Raw genomic sequence first — 17,484 nt, forward strand, 5'->3', positions numbered from 1 at the left:
AGAAGATTTTTGAAATATTGATTAATTTTCCCTTTGGGGCCCCGCCCTGGCCCCAGGGGTTGGGGTAGGAATCTCAATTTTACAATTTGAAACCATCTTCCTCCAAGGATAATTCTCACCAAGTAAAAATAATTTCCTACAGAAAGTTGTCAAAATATACCCAAAAGTGTTATTTCCCTATATAAACTATAGTAAAGTCAAAGTTTACCTTTCCCCTAAACACAAAAGTTAGAAACATACCAAAGTACAATGGCGCTCACCTTATAGTTCTTTAGAAAATGCTGTTTGAATTAGCACTCCATCAGTGGTACCTACTGGCAACATGTCGGGACCCTGGCCCTATGTAGCTAAAGAAGATCTACATTTATTTTTATTTTAGCAGCTATAATTTTGTGTAATTTTGAACAGGTTTGACAATACACACCCTCTAGATCTGTTTATACAAAATTGAGACCCTTTGTTTAGAGATGCTGTAGAACACACTTTTGGTTAAAATCCCTCTATTGGTTGAGAAGTAGAAGATTTTTTGAAGATTGACCACCTTTCCCCCTATTTGGCGCCACCCCTCTGCCCCCAGGGGGTTCATACTCTCCGTTTTTACCAAATTTAGAACCCTTTGGCTAATAATGCTTAAGTCCAAGTTTTGTCAAAATCCACTAAGTTGTTAAGAACAAGTAGCGTTTAAAGGAAAAACTAACACAAATATTACATCATATCAAAAACCACCAGAACTGCCTTATCCAATGTCTAGCATGCAGACTTAAAACTGGAGAGTATTTCATTCTAGCATGTCTGGGTCAAAGAGATTTTAACACATCCGACTCCTCATTCTGGGCCCCACTCTCACTCCCATATCCTGGCTTAGTGTACATGTAATTACTTAAGCTAATTACGTGTCATTAACGACACTATTCTCAGGGGTCATTGCAACTGACCAATCAGCTATTATCCCCTAGGTGTATGCAATAACAGCATCCCCTCTACTTATCGTTTTGACAGATTTTGCACTGTTTGTATTTTGCTTACACACCCACCATCCCCATCAGCTCCTGTCTGATGTGGTACACTTGTACTTCAGTATAAGGTTCTGATTGGGCTGTACACTTATTGTCAGGCATTTGTTCATTTAAGTATTGATCAACAATAAGGTTTTTCTACATTATAATTCGTGTTGTCTCTAATAATATATTTGCAATACATTTTACTCATTCTGTGTATTTTAGGTTGGCTACTCACTATTTAGTGTCTTTAATTGTCATTCATAGGCTAGGTTACTTTATTCCTTAGTGCTAGTGTGCTTTATCTCTTAACTTGTATCAATGCAATGAATCAATATTGCTCGGCGAACTTCCTTGGAATCGCTCCTAGTGAAGTACCTCTGGATTGACATTATATTTAGTTTAAGTAAAGCGTGATTTGTTCAGACTTACTTCTCTGGAGTCACTCCAGAGTCTGTCAAAAGAGTTTACTTCTCTTAAATTGGTCAAGAGTCTCAATCTTGAATCACTCAAGAGTATGGCCAGTCTTCCTTCTCTTAAATCGCTTAAGTGTTTTCTTTTAATTCTTGGGGAATTTTACCCCCAATCCTTTATTTAGAATATTCCTTTACTATATCATTAGATTTAGCTGCTCTTGAATCGCTCAGAGTATAGCTAGTCTCGGCTGCTCTTAAATCGCTTAAGAGTCTAATATTCTTTTCCACAGCTTCTCCGAAGTTGCTTAGAGTATAGTTGCTTCTCTGGAGTCCGGCAGAGTATATAGCTTCTTCTCTAAATTGTCTTCGGAGTCAAGCACGTTCTCCATTCTCAGCCATATAGCCAAATTGCCCCCTTTTTGGCCCCGCCCCTCAGCCCCCTGAGCCCAACCAATTGTACAATTTTGAATCTCTACTACCTAGGGATGCTACCAGTCAAATATGATTGATATCCATCTCTTAGTTCCAGAGAAGAAGTCGCTTGAAGCAATATAGCAAAATAACCCTTTTTGGCCCCGCCCCTCAGCCCCCTCGGGGGTCAGCCACACCATCTGTACGATTTTGAATCCCTGCCTTCCATGAATGCTTTTGATCAAATATGATTGATATCCAGTGCATCGTTCTACAGAAGAAGTCATTTGTAGCAATATAGCCAATTTGCCCCCTTTTGGCCCGCCCCTCAGCCCCCTGGGCGGGGGTCAGCCCAACCAATTGTACAATTTTGAATCTCTACTACCTAGGCATGCTTCCATTAAAATTTAGTTAAATTCCAATAAGTGGTTAAGAACTAGAACTTTCCCAAAAACTTAAACCAATTCCAAAAGACTTGTGTTTTGGACCAATAATGAGCAAATAGGGTCCAATTTGTTGCTAAGGAACCTCCAAGCAATTGCTGTAACCATATTACAATGTAAAATTAATTAAAAGTTGAATTAAACACCAAAACACAGCTTGCTCAAAAACTTGAACCAAGTGGGACGCCGTGGGTACTGCTATTGCCCCCCTATTCTTCAAATATACGAGCTAATAAAATGTTCTTAAATGAATCAGTGACATCATGAGACCTGAATATTTACCTCTGAAGATCTCAACAAAGTGAAGCAGTGTGTAATCAGAGTTACGTCCAGTCCCGGAGCTGGTGAGCGACCTCACACATTTAATGATCTGCTTGGCATCCTCCGTGACATCTCGGAGCTGGAACAAGTCCTACAACAGACACATAACACAACGACTTAGATCTTAACAGTTACCATAGGCTCTCAGACTAACTTCACTCTGGAAGCGGCTAGCTTCATCCTTGGTACAGCCAGCCATGCCTGTCATGCTTCACTCACTAATAAGACAACCTAGAATGCTAATTTCCAAGAAACGACATGATAATTTGCCTGCACCGAACAAAAGTCCTGTCATCGTTTTGATTTCTGCACCAAATAATTTAAGGTAATGGTGCAATACTAGGAACCCCCTACTATGGTGTAAATATAAACTAACTTTGTTAAGGGTTCATGAGATAAGCTTATAACTACCATAGAATGCACAGACACATGCACAAACATGAACAAACACACGAATGGACTGACAAAGTAATTATTATATTTACCCTCAACTAAATGGGAAAACAGTGATATTTCATTAAATTTAATTTTGAAGTATCTGTATTGAATGACTGATATTTTTGCTGCTGTTGTATTGATTGACTCAAATTTGAAGCCATTGTACTGAATGACCTACTGTTGAAGCTTTTTTACTGAATTATTACTGTATACGGGCGATTTTTGGCTGCAGTTTAATTTTTCGCTTTTTTCACCCGCCCTACTGAGGGTGAATTACCCAGACTAGTTTGAAGCCCCCTACTGATCTCAACATGAGGCCCAGAGGGCCTGTATCGCTCACCTGAATATCTAAGCAATCATGGCAAAATATTCTCCAAATGAGATCCAAGGAAATATGCTAGACCCCAAGGCCAATCCTTATAGCATATCTGTATTAGATTTTTCATGCCCAGCAATTTTATGATGTTTATAGGGTGGGGATCTCAACTGTTTCCAAGCTGTGATTCAGAAACTAGGTCCCTATAGGGTTGTGGCCAGACCCCAGGATCAATTCTAATATCATGACTGCATTTGTCTATTTTTGCCCATCATTTGTATATATAGTTTTATGGTGGGGATCTCGACCGTTTCAAAGTTATGACCCAGGGGTTATTAAGTCTGCAAGGGTAGGGCAGACCCTGGGGTCAATTCTAATATCATGACTGCATTCGTCTCTTTATGCCCAACAATTGTATATATAGTTTTGGGGTGGGGATCTTAACCATTTCGAAGTTATGACCCAGGGGTTAAATCTCCAAGGATGGGGCAGTCCCCAAGGCCATCCTGGAAGAATAAGTGCATTCTCTCTTTATACTCAGCAATTGTATATATGGCTATAGGGTGGGGATCTAAACTGTTTCCAAGCTGGGACTAAGAAACTAGCTAGGTCCCTAAGGGTTCGGTCAGACCCCAGGGTCTATTCTAATATAATGACTGCATTCGTCTCTTTATGCCAAGCATTTGTATATATAGTTTTGGGGTGGGGATCTCAACTGTTTTAAAGTTATGGCCTAGGGACTATGTCTCCAAGGGTGGGGCCAGACCCTAGGGCCATCCTGGAAGCAAATGTGCATTTTTCTCTTTATACTCAGCAATTGTATATATAGTTATATGTTGGGGATCTGAATCATTTCCAAGTAATAAACTTTTTTGGGCCCAACCCCTTAGCCCGGGGGGTCAGCCCCACCATTTGTATAATTTTGAATCCCTGCCTCCAATGAATGCCTCTGACCAAATATCATCGATATCCATGGCATAGTTCTACAGAAGAAGTCCTTTATAGCAATATAGACAAATAACCCTTTTTGACCCCCGCCCCTCAGCTACCTGGGGGGGGGTCAGCCACACCATTTGTACAATTTTGAATCCCTGCCTCCCATGAATGCTTTTGATTAAATATGATTGATATCCAGTTCATACTTCTACAGAAGAAGTCTTTTGTAGCAATATAGCCAATTTGTCCCCTTTTGACCCCATCCCTCAGCCCCCTGGGGGGTCAGCCCAACCATTTGTACAATTTTGAATCTCCACCACCTAGGGATGCTTCCAGTAAAATATGGTTGATATGCATCTCTTAGTTCAAGAGGAGAAGTCGCTTAAAGCAATATAGCCAAATTGCCCCCTTTTTGCCCCGCCCCTCAGCTCCACCATTTGTACAATTTTGAATCCCTACCACCTAGGGATGCTTCCAGTCAAATATGGTTGATATCCATCTCTTAGTTCCAGAGGAGAAGTCGCTTAAAGCAATATAGCCAAATTGCCCCCTTTTTGCCCCCACCCCTCATTCCCCTGGGGGGTCAGCCCCACCATTTGTACAATTTTGAATCTCCACCACCCAGGGATGCTTCCAGTCAAATTTTGTTAAATTCCAATCAGTGGTTAAGAAGAAGAAGTCGTTTAAAGAAATTGTTGACGGACGGACGCCACGGTATGGCATAAGCTCACCTTGGTTCTTCGGACCAGGTGAGCTAATAAGGGCTGAAGAAGACAACCAGGAGTTGGCCGAAAGCTACCCGAACATCTTAAACTTGACTGAGAGTGTGAAAACACTTAATCGCTGCCTCAGTATCAATGACCCGTGAGTAGTATTTAGTTGAGTGACATAGTTAAATGTTGGTTAAATATGAATTTATCAATATAGCAAACATTTGTAAACAACATAATATACAGTTGAACCTCGCAATCTCGAACCCTGATAACTCAAAGACCTCGTTTATCTCTAAGTATTTCTCCGGTCCCGGCCAAATCTCTTCTTTATCTTAGTAAATAAAACTCTGATAATTCGAACCCTGAAAAGTCGAAACACTTGGATACCTCGAAGTAAGATATTGGTTTCAATAGCGTAAATCCAACATCTAAACATCGTCTACTTCAGTGTTCGAATTTCATTTTGTCACTTATTAATTCTTTGATACATATAAAACGCAAAAGTACGACATCTCGCCATTCCATGTTTATGGAGATCTTACGTGAGTAGACTAGCATGATATCGGTAAAAAGAAATTACGATAAAGCTTCCGATTATAAAGTGTGTGGACTGTCAAAACCATGTTGTTCATAGTAACAAATAAATTTCATCAATGTTGATCAACAGTATTCTGTACTTACTGCGAGTCCTTTTAATGATTTGTACACCAAAACAGACGACAGAAAATTGGTCACAAAGCGTGGTCATGCATAAAAGAGTTCCACAGTTAAAATCATAACCTAGGACAGCTTCACGGGTTCATGTTTTTACAGGAGCCAGTATGGCTATGAAAGTCGATCGAGAGAATTAAGAACAATACCATAATTGCTGTTGATTACATCGAGTTGAGGAGGTGTCAGGTGTCACATTTGGCTTTAATGAATCAATGTGTTACAGGTACGATACAATCTGTTTGTGTGTGTTTTCATTTACAGAATCAACTATACGTACACTCCATTACCGTGATTTGTTTTATACTTGCACAATTTCATTTCCGCATTGTATATTACGAGGACGGAGACAGCGGGATAATTCAATTTTTAAATGTAACACTTGACTAGCCAAAAACAACATTTAATCACTAGGCCCGTCCATACTTAATAACGAATTCACAATATGGTCCAACCATTTTGATCAGGTTAAACAAAAGTACATTTTTCGGAAATAACTTACTCTATTTTTGTAAGCGTGTTTATTGTAGAATCACATACCTGTATTTGTTATACTGATTACGTATATCATTCATCGATTGATTATAAGCATTGGCTATTAATAAAATTAACAAATGCTAGTGCTGTCCAAACAGTTTTTTCCACAACCCCGTCGACTTCGAGATAAAGAGGTTCGACTGTAGTATATCTTACGCACTGAATGACCTACCTTTGAAGCACAGTTGTCACACATTGAACCTTTGAAGCTGCCACACCCACTCCTGTCAAAGGTGTGCTCTCCCAGGTAATTCAGGAGCTGGGCACGTCGGCAGTCTGCCACGTTCTCACAATACTGAACCATTTGAAACAGATTATCAATGTGCACTTTCTTCGACTCGTAGGTTGCATTTTTGTCCACTGAAAACATAGATTCATTTTTTTGGTCAGATTCAATTTGAATTTATTTAATTTAAGTTTATACAAATACATATCTAAGGTATTCTATATATATCTCCTGGACCTCCAGAGTTAGGATGCATAATTTGTTGTAAATTGTTAGTTCATTACTGTATTGCAAATGTATTAAATCTTGTGTGTTGATGTTGTTTATATATACTTTTTATTTTTTATGTATTCTAGTAGTAGATCTAGATGATGTGAATTTATAATGGGAAGGCATGTGTTTAAATCACAAGATCAATTTAATTTTAAGTAGAGTATGTCATTAATTGATTACCATGTGATTAGTTGCATAAGGCTAGAGATGAGGTCATCATACTAATTATTTATAGATATCACGTGACCATTAATGACCAATGGTCAGTTTGTTAGGTGATTCTATAAGCATCAGTTTACACAGAGATTGTGGAGGCTGGCGGTAATTTTCATCTCAATCTTGACGACCCTCCCTTCAGCCACTTTCATCTCCATGTAGAGGACAATGTGTTTATGTAATTATATGTCAGCTATTATCATACTCTATTGTCATTAATTTTTGTATATCCATGGTAATCAAAGACAATTGTTTCAGATTACCATATAATGTGTGCATCTTTGCTCATTTTTTACTTAAGTTTTATAATCCTACATGTTATCATTTATACCGTCTAACCTGCTTGTCATTCACAGGTTCAGTGGTATACTATAGGTATTTAGTTATGATCCATGTGTTTCACTTAGTCAATTCATTCAGAATTCGATTTAATATCACGAGTTCTTGTATAATATGTTTGGTACCCATTACATCTTGGATAAGGTCCCTAAATGTCAAGTTAATAGTATACGTATACCAGAGTAAACTATTGTTTGCCTAAGTAGTATTGTTTTAATGTGTTATACTCCCAATTTGATCATTCATGCCGTCTTACCTGCTGTTATCTTCACAGGTTCAGTGGCAAAGCTATTTCCTTCAAAGGCCCTAAGTCTTGGTTATTTTGTTTATACTCATGATCATGACTTTTGAGATGCTGTTACTCAATGTCAACTTAGTGGTTTACCAGTTTAATACTTAGTGTGCCTGTTACTGTACATTCGTTTAGTATTATATACTCGCAGATCTAATCAGCCGTCTAGCCTGCTGTTTACATCACAGGTTCAGTGGCGTTTTCTGCCCTTCAGATCCACGGTTTTCACCCGGGTCAATTTTTATAGAGCATATATACCTACCTGCTGTCTTCACCACAGGTTCCATTGAGCTAATATGGTTGGTAGCTAGCCCGGCTTTCTTTCCTGTGTATATCACAGGTTCAGTGCCAAATTGTTTCAAAGCTACTAGCTCTACCTGATGTTTTTATGTGCAGTGTCAGTGTCATCAGTTCAATTATTTCATTCTGTCAAACCTGAGGTGGCATCACTTGGGTCTATTTTACATTCCTATTCAGTAGCCTCCATCTGATAGACCTGCTGTTCAACCCACAGGTCCAGAAGTAACATTTATACATCCATATCCCAGATCAGATCCAAGTTTCAATTAATTAAGTTTTCCTGAAGGGGATTGATCTTAAGCTTGCATATTACAGCGATGTTTTATCGCATATACAGTTTCCCAACAAGCTTTTTATATTTATACTTACAGTAACTTACGATTCAAGTTGTTCTGGTTATTGACTTAAATTGATTAGAATAATTACATACATTTGTAGTAAGATGTTTGTATTATTGTATTAATATTTTATTCAATTTTCTGAAGCTTTCTTATGTCATGTTTAACGATGATATGGAACCCAGAAGGATTTCACTCAATATTTTACACAAGGAAATGTACTTAACACTTATGTGGCTACATCTGAATACTAAATAGATGATGACATGATACATGTTTCAATATCATTACAAATGTTTTGGCTATACTGTATGTTTGTTTCTAAACCTTTAATACTTATTGTATTAAGTAACCAATATTAATCTATATATATATATACCTGTCAGGCTCACCTGCCCACAGGTACTTCATACAACCATAGACATACTGGGCTTCCTCCAGTGTCCATGTCTACTATGAAAATTTCATTCATATAGAAACTGTCTTTCTAGAATCGAAACAAACATGCAGAGTAGCCCCTAAGATTGCCAAAGAGTATAACTTTTTTAGTAAATATATATATAGTAGCTTTTGTAGTTGAAACAAATGAAACGAACAATACAATCTTGATCTTACTTCGACTTTGTGTTATTTGTATAAACATACAACAATATCATCCCTAATGTGGAAATCAGTGAACATACAATACTGCATTACACGTAAATTTCACTATTTACAAGAGCAGTTTTCATGCTTGCAGTGGAGCTATGCATATTTATAAGTAATATGGCTTTACATGTACTGCTGTCCATAAAAGCTAGCATTTTTTGTACCAATGAAAGAGTTCTGAAAAATAAAGTGCCAATGAGCGTTTCTCAACATTTTCTTCAGGTTGGTAAGTATGGATTATGAGAAGTTCTTTTTACACAACCAATATAATTTTCTATGTGACGTTTCGATGACTAACTACGATATGTACGATATGTACACTGTCTCCTTCATCAGACAAATGACCAATGAAGCGTATGCACACAAAGGTGTAAAATGTGTACGAGCTGTCCATAAAATCGCTGTCCATTTCCGCTACGCTGGAAACGTATGTACATTAATAGCTGCTATATATGTACCGAAATGACTCAATTCAGCTACGCTTTATTAACACTTGGTCATAGATGTGCGAGAGTCTTTGAATGAGTGTTTGATGTCAAAGAGCAGGTGAAACTATAAACGGAATGTTAGGATCACTACCAGGTTTTTTCTTTGCTTCCAACAGGTAGATAAAAATGCAGATAGGTACTCCAGGATCCCATGAGATGCGTGCGCATATCATCTGTCATAGTGTGAAAAATTATCAGAGTGGTTGTACATAAAAAAATTACTCAATCTATTCATTCGTTTTCTATAGCGTGTAACACTTTAATATCACTCAATAGTGATGGGATTTGATTGAAAATCATCTATGACATGTTTTACCGAGTTCTTCTGTGGTTTTAATAAGCCTGACCTCGTATATTTTGGTGCTGTACCCCCGAGGGGGTCAGTTTTGACCACTGACGTTTTGGCGTGTGTAGATGGCCGCCATCTTAGAAAATTGTAAAAAATCCAGGATCGTTTAAGATTTCGACTTTGTGGGCCAAATTTTGAACAATATGAGACCAGACCTGACAAACCTTCGAGAAAGGACAGATCCAAGGACATGGACAAGGTAAAAAAAACTGTGTTTGAGTTAAAATTGCGAAAAATTTAAGCCTGCATAGATAACCCTTTATATGGTATACTCACATTCTAAAATGCGTCGGATACGTTTGACATCCTGATAGTTATAGTACAGGAGACAATAGGCCAGCTGTCCGTCTCTCCCGGCCCGGCCCGCCTCCTGGTAGTACCCTTCCATAGATTTAGGTAGTGAGTAGTGAATCACAAAACGCACATCTGCCTTGTCTATTCCCATACCGAAGGCTATAGTGGCGCAGATCACCTTGAAACACAACAGACAAGCACTACAGACCATAATCTCTATGACACATTCACAGACATAAGAACACATAGACAAATACTCAAAATCACATTTTTGAGGTTGAAATATATTAAATTTTATCATTCAGAACAGAAAATTACATTGTAGAGTTGAAAGAATGACTTGGATATATGACCTTCCAGACCCCACCTTACACAGTTTACTGGTCACGGTAGCGTTCAGTTCATATCTTACACATGCTCCCATATAGCCCCTACCTTGCAAAAATGGTACTGTCCAGACCCTACCTTGAAAGTGGTACTGCTAGGCACCTTCTGTGCACATGGTACTTTCGAGCCTCTATTTTACACATTTTGCTGTTGAATCCCTACCTTATACATGCTACCTTAAAGCCCCTACCTAACTGTTAACTAGGTCCTAACATATAGTGTTGAGCTCTACCTTACTGCTACATTATTATTGAGTCCCTAAGGAACAAAAACATCCATTGAGCTCTTACCTTACAAATGCTTCTATTTAGCCTTCTAAGTTCTACAAATGGTGTCATTGAGCCCTTCCTTATACATGGTTCTGCTACGTCCTGCCTTAAAATTGAGCACCTCCCTTGCACATGTTGCCATTGAGCCCCTACTGTAGTACAAACTTTCTTTGAGACCCTACCTTACACTCTACTATTAAGCCCCTACCTTACACATGCCACCATTGAGCCCCTACCTTACACACTCTACTATTAAGCCCTACCTTACACATGCTATCATTGAGCCCCTACTGTAGTACAAACTTTCTTAGAGCCCCTACCTTACACACTCTACTATTAAGCCCCTACATTACACATGCCACTATTGAGCCCCTACTGTAGTACAAACTTTCTTTAAGCCTCTACCTTACACACTCTACTATTAAGCCCCTACCTTACACATGCTAGCATTGAGCCTCTACTGTAGTACAAACTTTCTTTGAGCCCTACCTTACACACTCTACTATTAAGCCCATACCTTACACATGCCACCATTCAGCCCCTACTGTAGTACAAACTTTCTTTGAGCCCCTACCTTACACTCTACTATTAAGCCCATACCTTACACATGCTAGCATTGAGCCCCTACTGTAGTAAAAACTTTCTTTGAGCCCCTACCTTACACACTCTACTATTAAGCCCATACCTTACACATGCTATCATTGAGCCCCTACTGTAGTACAAACTTTCTTTGAGCCCATACCTTACATACTCTACTATTAAGCCCCTACCTGACACATGCCACCATTGAGCCCCTACTGTAGTACAAACTTTCTTTGAGCCCCTACCTTACACATGACACCATTAAGCCCCTACCTTACACACTCTACTATTAAGCCCCTACCTTACACATGCTATCATTGAACTCCTACTGTAGTACAAATTTAATTTGAGCCCCTACCTTACACTCTTCTATTAAGCCCATACCTTACACATGCTATCATTGAGCCCCTACGTACTGTAGTACAAACTTTCTTTGAGCCCTACCTTACACACTCTACTATTAAGCCCATACCTTACACATGCTATCATTGAGCCCCTACTGTAGTACAAACTTCTTTTGTTTTCTTACCTTACACACTCTACTATTAAGCCCCTACCTTACACACTCTACTATTAAGCCCCTACCTTACACATGCAACCATTGAGCCCCTACTGTAGTACAAACTTTCTTTGAGCCCCTACCTTACACATGTTGCCATTGAGCCCCTTCTGTAGTACAAACTTATTTTGAGCCCATACCTTACACACTCTACTATTAAGCCCCTACCTTACACACTCTACTATTAATATTAAGCCCATACTTTACACATGTTGCCATTGAGCCATTTCTCCTGTATGCTGATCCTCTCACCATCCCCAAGGCCAGCGTGGTAGGACACAGCCTGGATGCCAGCCTTACCGAGATCTTGAGCTGTGCTGTCACACTCCTTTCTGTAACATCATGTAAAATCAGTGATTTTCTCACACATTTTATCTGTGATGACTAGAGGGCCTAGTCTTTAGAAAGAGAGTAAAACTAGAACACTGACAGGTCAGCAAGGACACAACCATGTGCCAGACCGACCCCCTGGGCCCTTAAAGGTATATTTTTAGTAACATTAACCTTGACCTTAAAACTTGTTTAACCCCTTATTGCACATTTACACAGTGTATCACCATGTCAAATTTCAGAAAGATTAGTATTTCAGTTTGAAAGATAATTTCCAGAAATGAAAATTTGGACGGACGGACGGATGGTCGGACAGACACTGTGATTACTATGACAGACATCAGAGCTGTGGAGCCCTAATGAGCACAGGATCCCAAAATTCATCCAATATACAGAAAGTTCTTATTTCTGTTCAGCTAATTAATGGGAAAGCTGTTTATCAAGCATGGACTAATCATTAATTATTTTTTTACTCAAACAAAGGTTGACATGATATTGCTATTAAACCTAGTTTAATAGGACTAAATTTCTAATCTGCAGCAAGGTCCCTAAAACATTTGGAAAACTCCAGACAGCAGTACACACTAACCTAGACATGCAGAACACAAAGCCATTATTCTCACACTAACCTGGACAGACAGTACACAATGCCACACTTCTCACACTAGCCTGGGCAGACAGTACACAATGCCACACTTCCCACACTAACCTGGACAGACAGTATACAATGCCACACTTCTTACACTAACCTGGACAGACAGTATACAATGCCACACTTCTCACACTAACTTGGACAGACAGCACACAATGCCACACTTCTCACACTAACCTGGACAGACAGTATACAACGCCACACTTCTCACACTAACCTGGACACACAGTATACAATGCCACACTTCCCACACTAACTTGGACAGACAGTACTCAATGCCACACTTCTCACACTAACTTGGACAGACAGTACTCAATGCCACACTTCTCACACTAAACTGGACAGACAGTAAACAATACCACACTTCTCACACTAACCTGGACAGACAATACACAATGCCACACTTCTCACACAAACCTGGACAGACAGTATACAACGCCACACTTCTCACACTAACCTGGACAGACAGTACACAATGCCACATTTCCCAGAGAACCGCTCCTTGATCAGTTTAATGATGTCAGCTGTCAGTGTAGAGGGCTTCTTAGGTTCCACTGACAGACGAAGGTTAGGCCGATTGAAACTTTGCACAAACCTGAATCATTCAAGAAGTTTTTTATGAGCTATGCTATAAAAGAAGTACAATTATTTTCTGTTATCCTTAAATTAAAGTTCTTTTAGTATAAGCATGTTAATGTTTATTCCAGCTTGCAAATTGTTGCCTTAATTGTCCTACAGCTGATCATCTTTAAGAGCAACTCACTCCAGTAGAGAGAGAACCTCACTACATGTAATTTCCTGTTAATGCAGTCCACTAATGGGGATATTTAAAGGTAGATAGAACATGTTAAAGGAAATGAAATCAAACAAATGAAAAGGTAAAAGACAAACGTCAACTTGAAAAGCATAAGTGGCTATTGTTAGTTACATCTTTTTGAACAGACCAACAGTTTTCAGGTAGGTAAGAATTGCAGAGATAATGTTTTGAGAAAATTTATTTTTAAGATTTGTTAAAATTATGACCATTTCCTGTGTAATTATAAGCTGAAGGTAAATACAATCTAATAACAAGTCTTTTACAGTAAACGGTTCATGAAATGCTATGCATTGAGGTTTGTCTTCACACTTCAGTAAATAAGAATGGGTTATGTATATGTATGAATCATCTGTCATGGGGAGGGGAAGGACAACCTTGTCTTAGTAGTTTTTCTCTATATCGGAAGCTGGCACTCTGAAAATGAAAACAGTACTAGTATTATTATATCTAGATCATCATTGGTGACCTTGAGATTTGCGATACACACCATTTAGGGTCCTTCATCTTGAGTTGGTGAATGATGTCCTTTCTGACCCTGGGAGTGGCTGTAGCGGTCACAGCCATCATCGGGACCTCAGGGTACCGTTCACGTAGGATGTTCAGCTTCTTGTAATCTGGTCGGAAGTCATGACCCCACTGAAAACATAGTAATTGGTCACATCCAAATTCATGTTAGTAATTTCCTGTGCTGTGACATGTTTGTACTTAGATATGTAACAACAACTGTGCCTGAAAAGCATCAAATTTTGGAAGTGTCTGCTACTTTATTTATATCTGGAAAGTTATTGCCTGAAAATTCATGGAGTATGATATGTATTTTTAAAATTCCCTTTGGAGAAAATAGGAAATTTCTGTATGGATGAGCCACTACAGAGAAAGTTTGATTCCATACCTGGCTGACACAGTGAGCTTCGTCGATGACAAATCGGGACAGGATCCTTCTTCGGTACATGTTGTCTAAACAGTTGTTCAGCTTGTCACTGGCCGATATCTACACATAGTTAAACACATATATGAGTAAGGGTATACTTGTCACTAGCCAATATCTACACATTGTTTAACACATATATGAGTAAGGGTATACTTGTCACTGGCCGATATCTACCCATAGTTAAACACTTATATGAGTAAGGGTATACTTGTCACTGGCCGATCTCTACACATAGTTAAACACATATATGAGTAAGGGCATACTTGTCACTAGCCGATATCTACACATATTTAAACACATATATGAGTAAGGGTATACTTGACACTAGCCGATATCTACACATAGTTAAACACATATAGGAGTAAGGGTATACTTGTCACTGGCCGATATCTACCCATAGTTAAACACTTATATGAGTAAGGGTATACTTGTCACTGGCCAATATCTACACATAGTTAAACACATATATGAGTAAGGGCATACTTGTCACTAGCCGATATCTACACATATTTAAACACATATATGAGTAAGGGTATACTTGCCACTGGCCGATATCTACACATAGTTAAACACATGTATGAGTAAGGGCATACTTGTCACTAGCCGATATCTACACATAGTTAAAAACATATATGAGTAAGGGCATACTTGTCACTATCCGATATCTACACATAGTAAAACACATATATGAGTAAGGGTATACTTGTCACTAGTCGATATCTACACATAGTTAAACACATATATGAGTAAGGGGATACTTGTCACTGGCCGATATCTACACATAGTTAAACGCATATATGAGTAAGGGTATACTTGTCACTGGCCAATATCTACACACAGTTAAACACATATATGAGTAAGGGTATACTTGCCACTGGCCGATATCTACACATAGTTAAACACGTATATGAGTGAGGGTAGACTTTTCACTGGCCGATATCTACACATAGTTAAACACGTATATGAGTGAGGGTAGACTTTTCACTGGCCGATATCTACACATAGTTAAACACGTATATGAGTGAGGGTAGACTTTTCACTGGCCGATATCTACACATAGTTAAACACGTATATGAGTGAGGGTAGACTTTTCACTGGCCGATATCTACACATAGTTAAACACGTATATGAGTGAGGGTAGACTTTTCACTGGCCGATATCTACACATAGTTAAACACATGTATGAGTAAGGGCATACTTGTCACTAGCCGATATCTACACATATTTAAACACATATATGAGTAAGGGTATACTTGCCACTGGCCGATATCTACACATAGTTAAACACATGTATGAGTAAGGGCATACTTGTCACTAGCCGATATCTACACATAGTAAAACACATATATGAGTAAGGGTATACTTGTCACTAGTCGATATCTACACATAGTTAAACACATATATGAGTAAGGGTATACTTGACACTAGCCGATATCTACACATAGTTAAACACATATAGGAGTAAGGGTATACTTGTCACTGGCCGATATCTACCCATAGTTAAACACTTATATGAGTAAGGGTATACTTGTCACTGGCCAATATCTACACATAGTTAAACACATATATGAGTAAGGGGATACTTGTCACTGGCCGATATCTACACATAGATAAACACATATATGAGTAAGGGTATACTTGTCCCTGGCCGATATCTACACATAGTTAAACACATATATGAGTAAGGGTATACTTGTCACTAGCCGATATCTACACATAATTAAACACATATATGAGTAAGGGTATAATGTTTAAAATTATTGTTAAATGCATCACACAACTCCTTTAATACATTATACAATATTTGTTTGCTGCTGTTGACCCTACAGCTACCAACGATCACAACTGACATATATAATACTGTTTTTATATGTGTGTCAGAATTATTATATCAAATGAAGAAGGATTCACAGCTAGGGACAGTAAAAAGTTGTTACCTTGCATTAAATGTTAGCCTTCCTTTTTTGGCGTGTGTCTACCATATAACTTAAAAAAATGACAAAAAAAGGTTGGTAATTTGTAAGCCTACCTTTTCTGGGTTGAGCCTATCAGTTTTAAGTGGCAGAGATTTTGAGGTTAGTAACTTGTTAGCCTACCTTTTCTGGGGTGACATAGAGGAGAGTGATCTCCGGCTTCCTGTAGGACAGTTTGGTGTAAATAAAGTCAGCCTGTGTTTTGTTCTGATCAGAGGACAGCTGGGCTGCTGGGATCTACAAAGTGTAAGTCAATATTTTAAATTATTTTTAAGACTGAAACCACATGTTAACTACAAATTTATTCTTGGAATAAATTGTGTCCTCTTTCATACTTTCACAAATTTAAAATATGTATATCTGGAATTTAAAAAACTGAATTGATAAGAACATGCAAATTCCACAAAATGTTCTCCTTGACTGAATGTTTTTAACCGACATCATTGACTAAAGATCCTTTGTGAATAAAGGGAGAAATTTGTGAAATATACAGACACGCTTTTTACAACATAAAATATTTGGTATCATTTTGTGAATTAAGAAAAAATAATAAATCACTGCCATTAAGTTAACTTACATCCTCCATTTTAAAAGTTGGTGAAATTTACAAGTTAATGATTATAACATTAAAAACTAAGATTAATACTTCACACTTACCATCAATGAATTAAGTCTCTGGACCTGATCCTGTATGAGAGCTCGGAGGGGAGAAACAATGATGGACACCCCCCCAGACACAAGGGCTGGCAGTTGGTAACACAGACTCTTTCCTCCACCTATCAAATACATACCAGTGTATATCAACAGTCATAGGCAATGTCAAAAATAGATTTCATATAAAACAATAAACAAAAACCATGTTTCCCCTATTGAGCCCCACCCCTCAGGCCCCTGGGTGGCCAGACCCACGGTTTATACAAAATTGGTTCCCCTTCAGACCAAATATGGAACAAATCCTTTCATTCCTACAGAAGAAGAAGG

The 17,484-nt window shown here is 38.5% G+C and overlaps 1 protein-coding gene across 1 annotated transcript in view; it reads right to left on the minus strand.

Moving 5' to 3' along the window:
- The window catches only part of LOC110467040 (Bloom syndrome protein homolog), a 56,585-nt gene that overhangs the window by 18,476 nt on the left and 20,625 nt on the right, over positions 1–17,484 (minus strand). The window contains exons 14-22 of the mRNA XM_021523905.1: positions 17,161–17,279; positions 16,627–16,740; positions 14,492–14,590; positions 14,087–14,235; positions 13,240–13,377; positions 12,003–12,132; positions 9,986–10,181; positions 6,413–6,600; positions 2,551–2,680 (exon numbers count right to left, since the gene is read on the minus strand). Of these exons, the coding sequence (XP_021379580.1) occupies positions 2,551–2,680; positions 6,413–6,600; positions 9,986–10,181; positions 12,003–12,132; positions 13,240–13,377; positions 14,087–14,235; positions 14,492–14,590; positions 16,627–16,740; positions 17,161–17,279 (1,263 nt within the window). The remainder of the gene's footprint in view (positions 1–2,550; positions 2,681–6,412; positions 6,601–9,985; positions 10,182–12,002; positions 12,133–13,239; positions 13,378–14,086; positions 14,236–14,491; positions 14,591–16,626; positions 16,741–17,160; positions 17,280–17,484) is intronic.

The sequence above is a fragment of the Mizuhopecten yessoensis genome, unplaced genomic scaffold, assembly GCF_002113885.1.
Source record: "Mizuhopecten yessoensis strain PY_sf001 unplaced genomic scaffold, ASM211388v2 scaffold11155, whole genome shotgun sequence".
Classification (NCBI taxonomy): domain Eukaryota; kingdom Metazoa; phylum Mollusca; class Bivalvia; order Pectinida; family Pectinidae; genus Mizuhopecten; species Mizuhopecten yessoensis.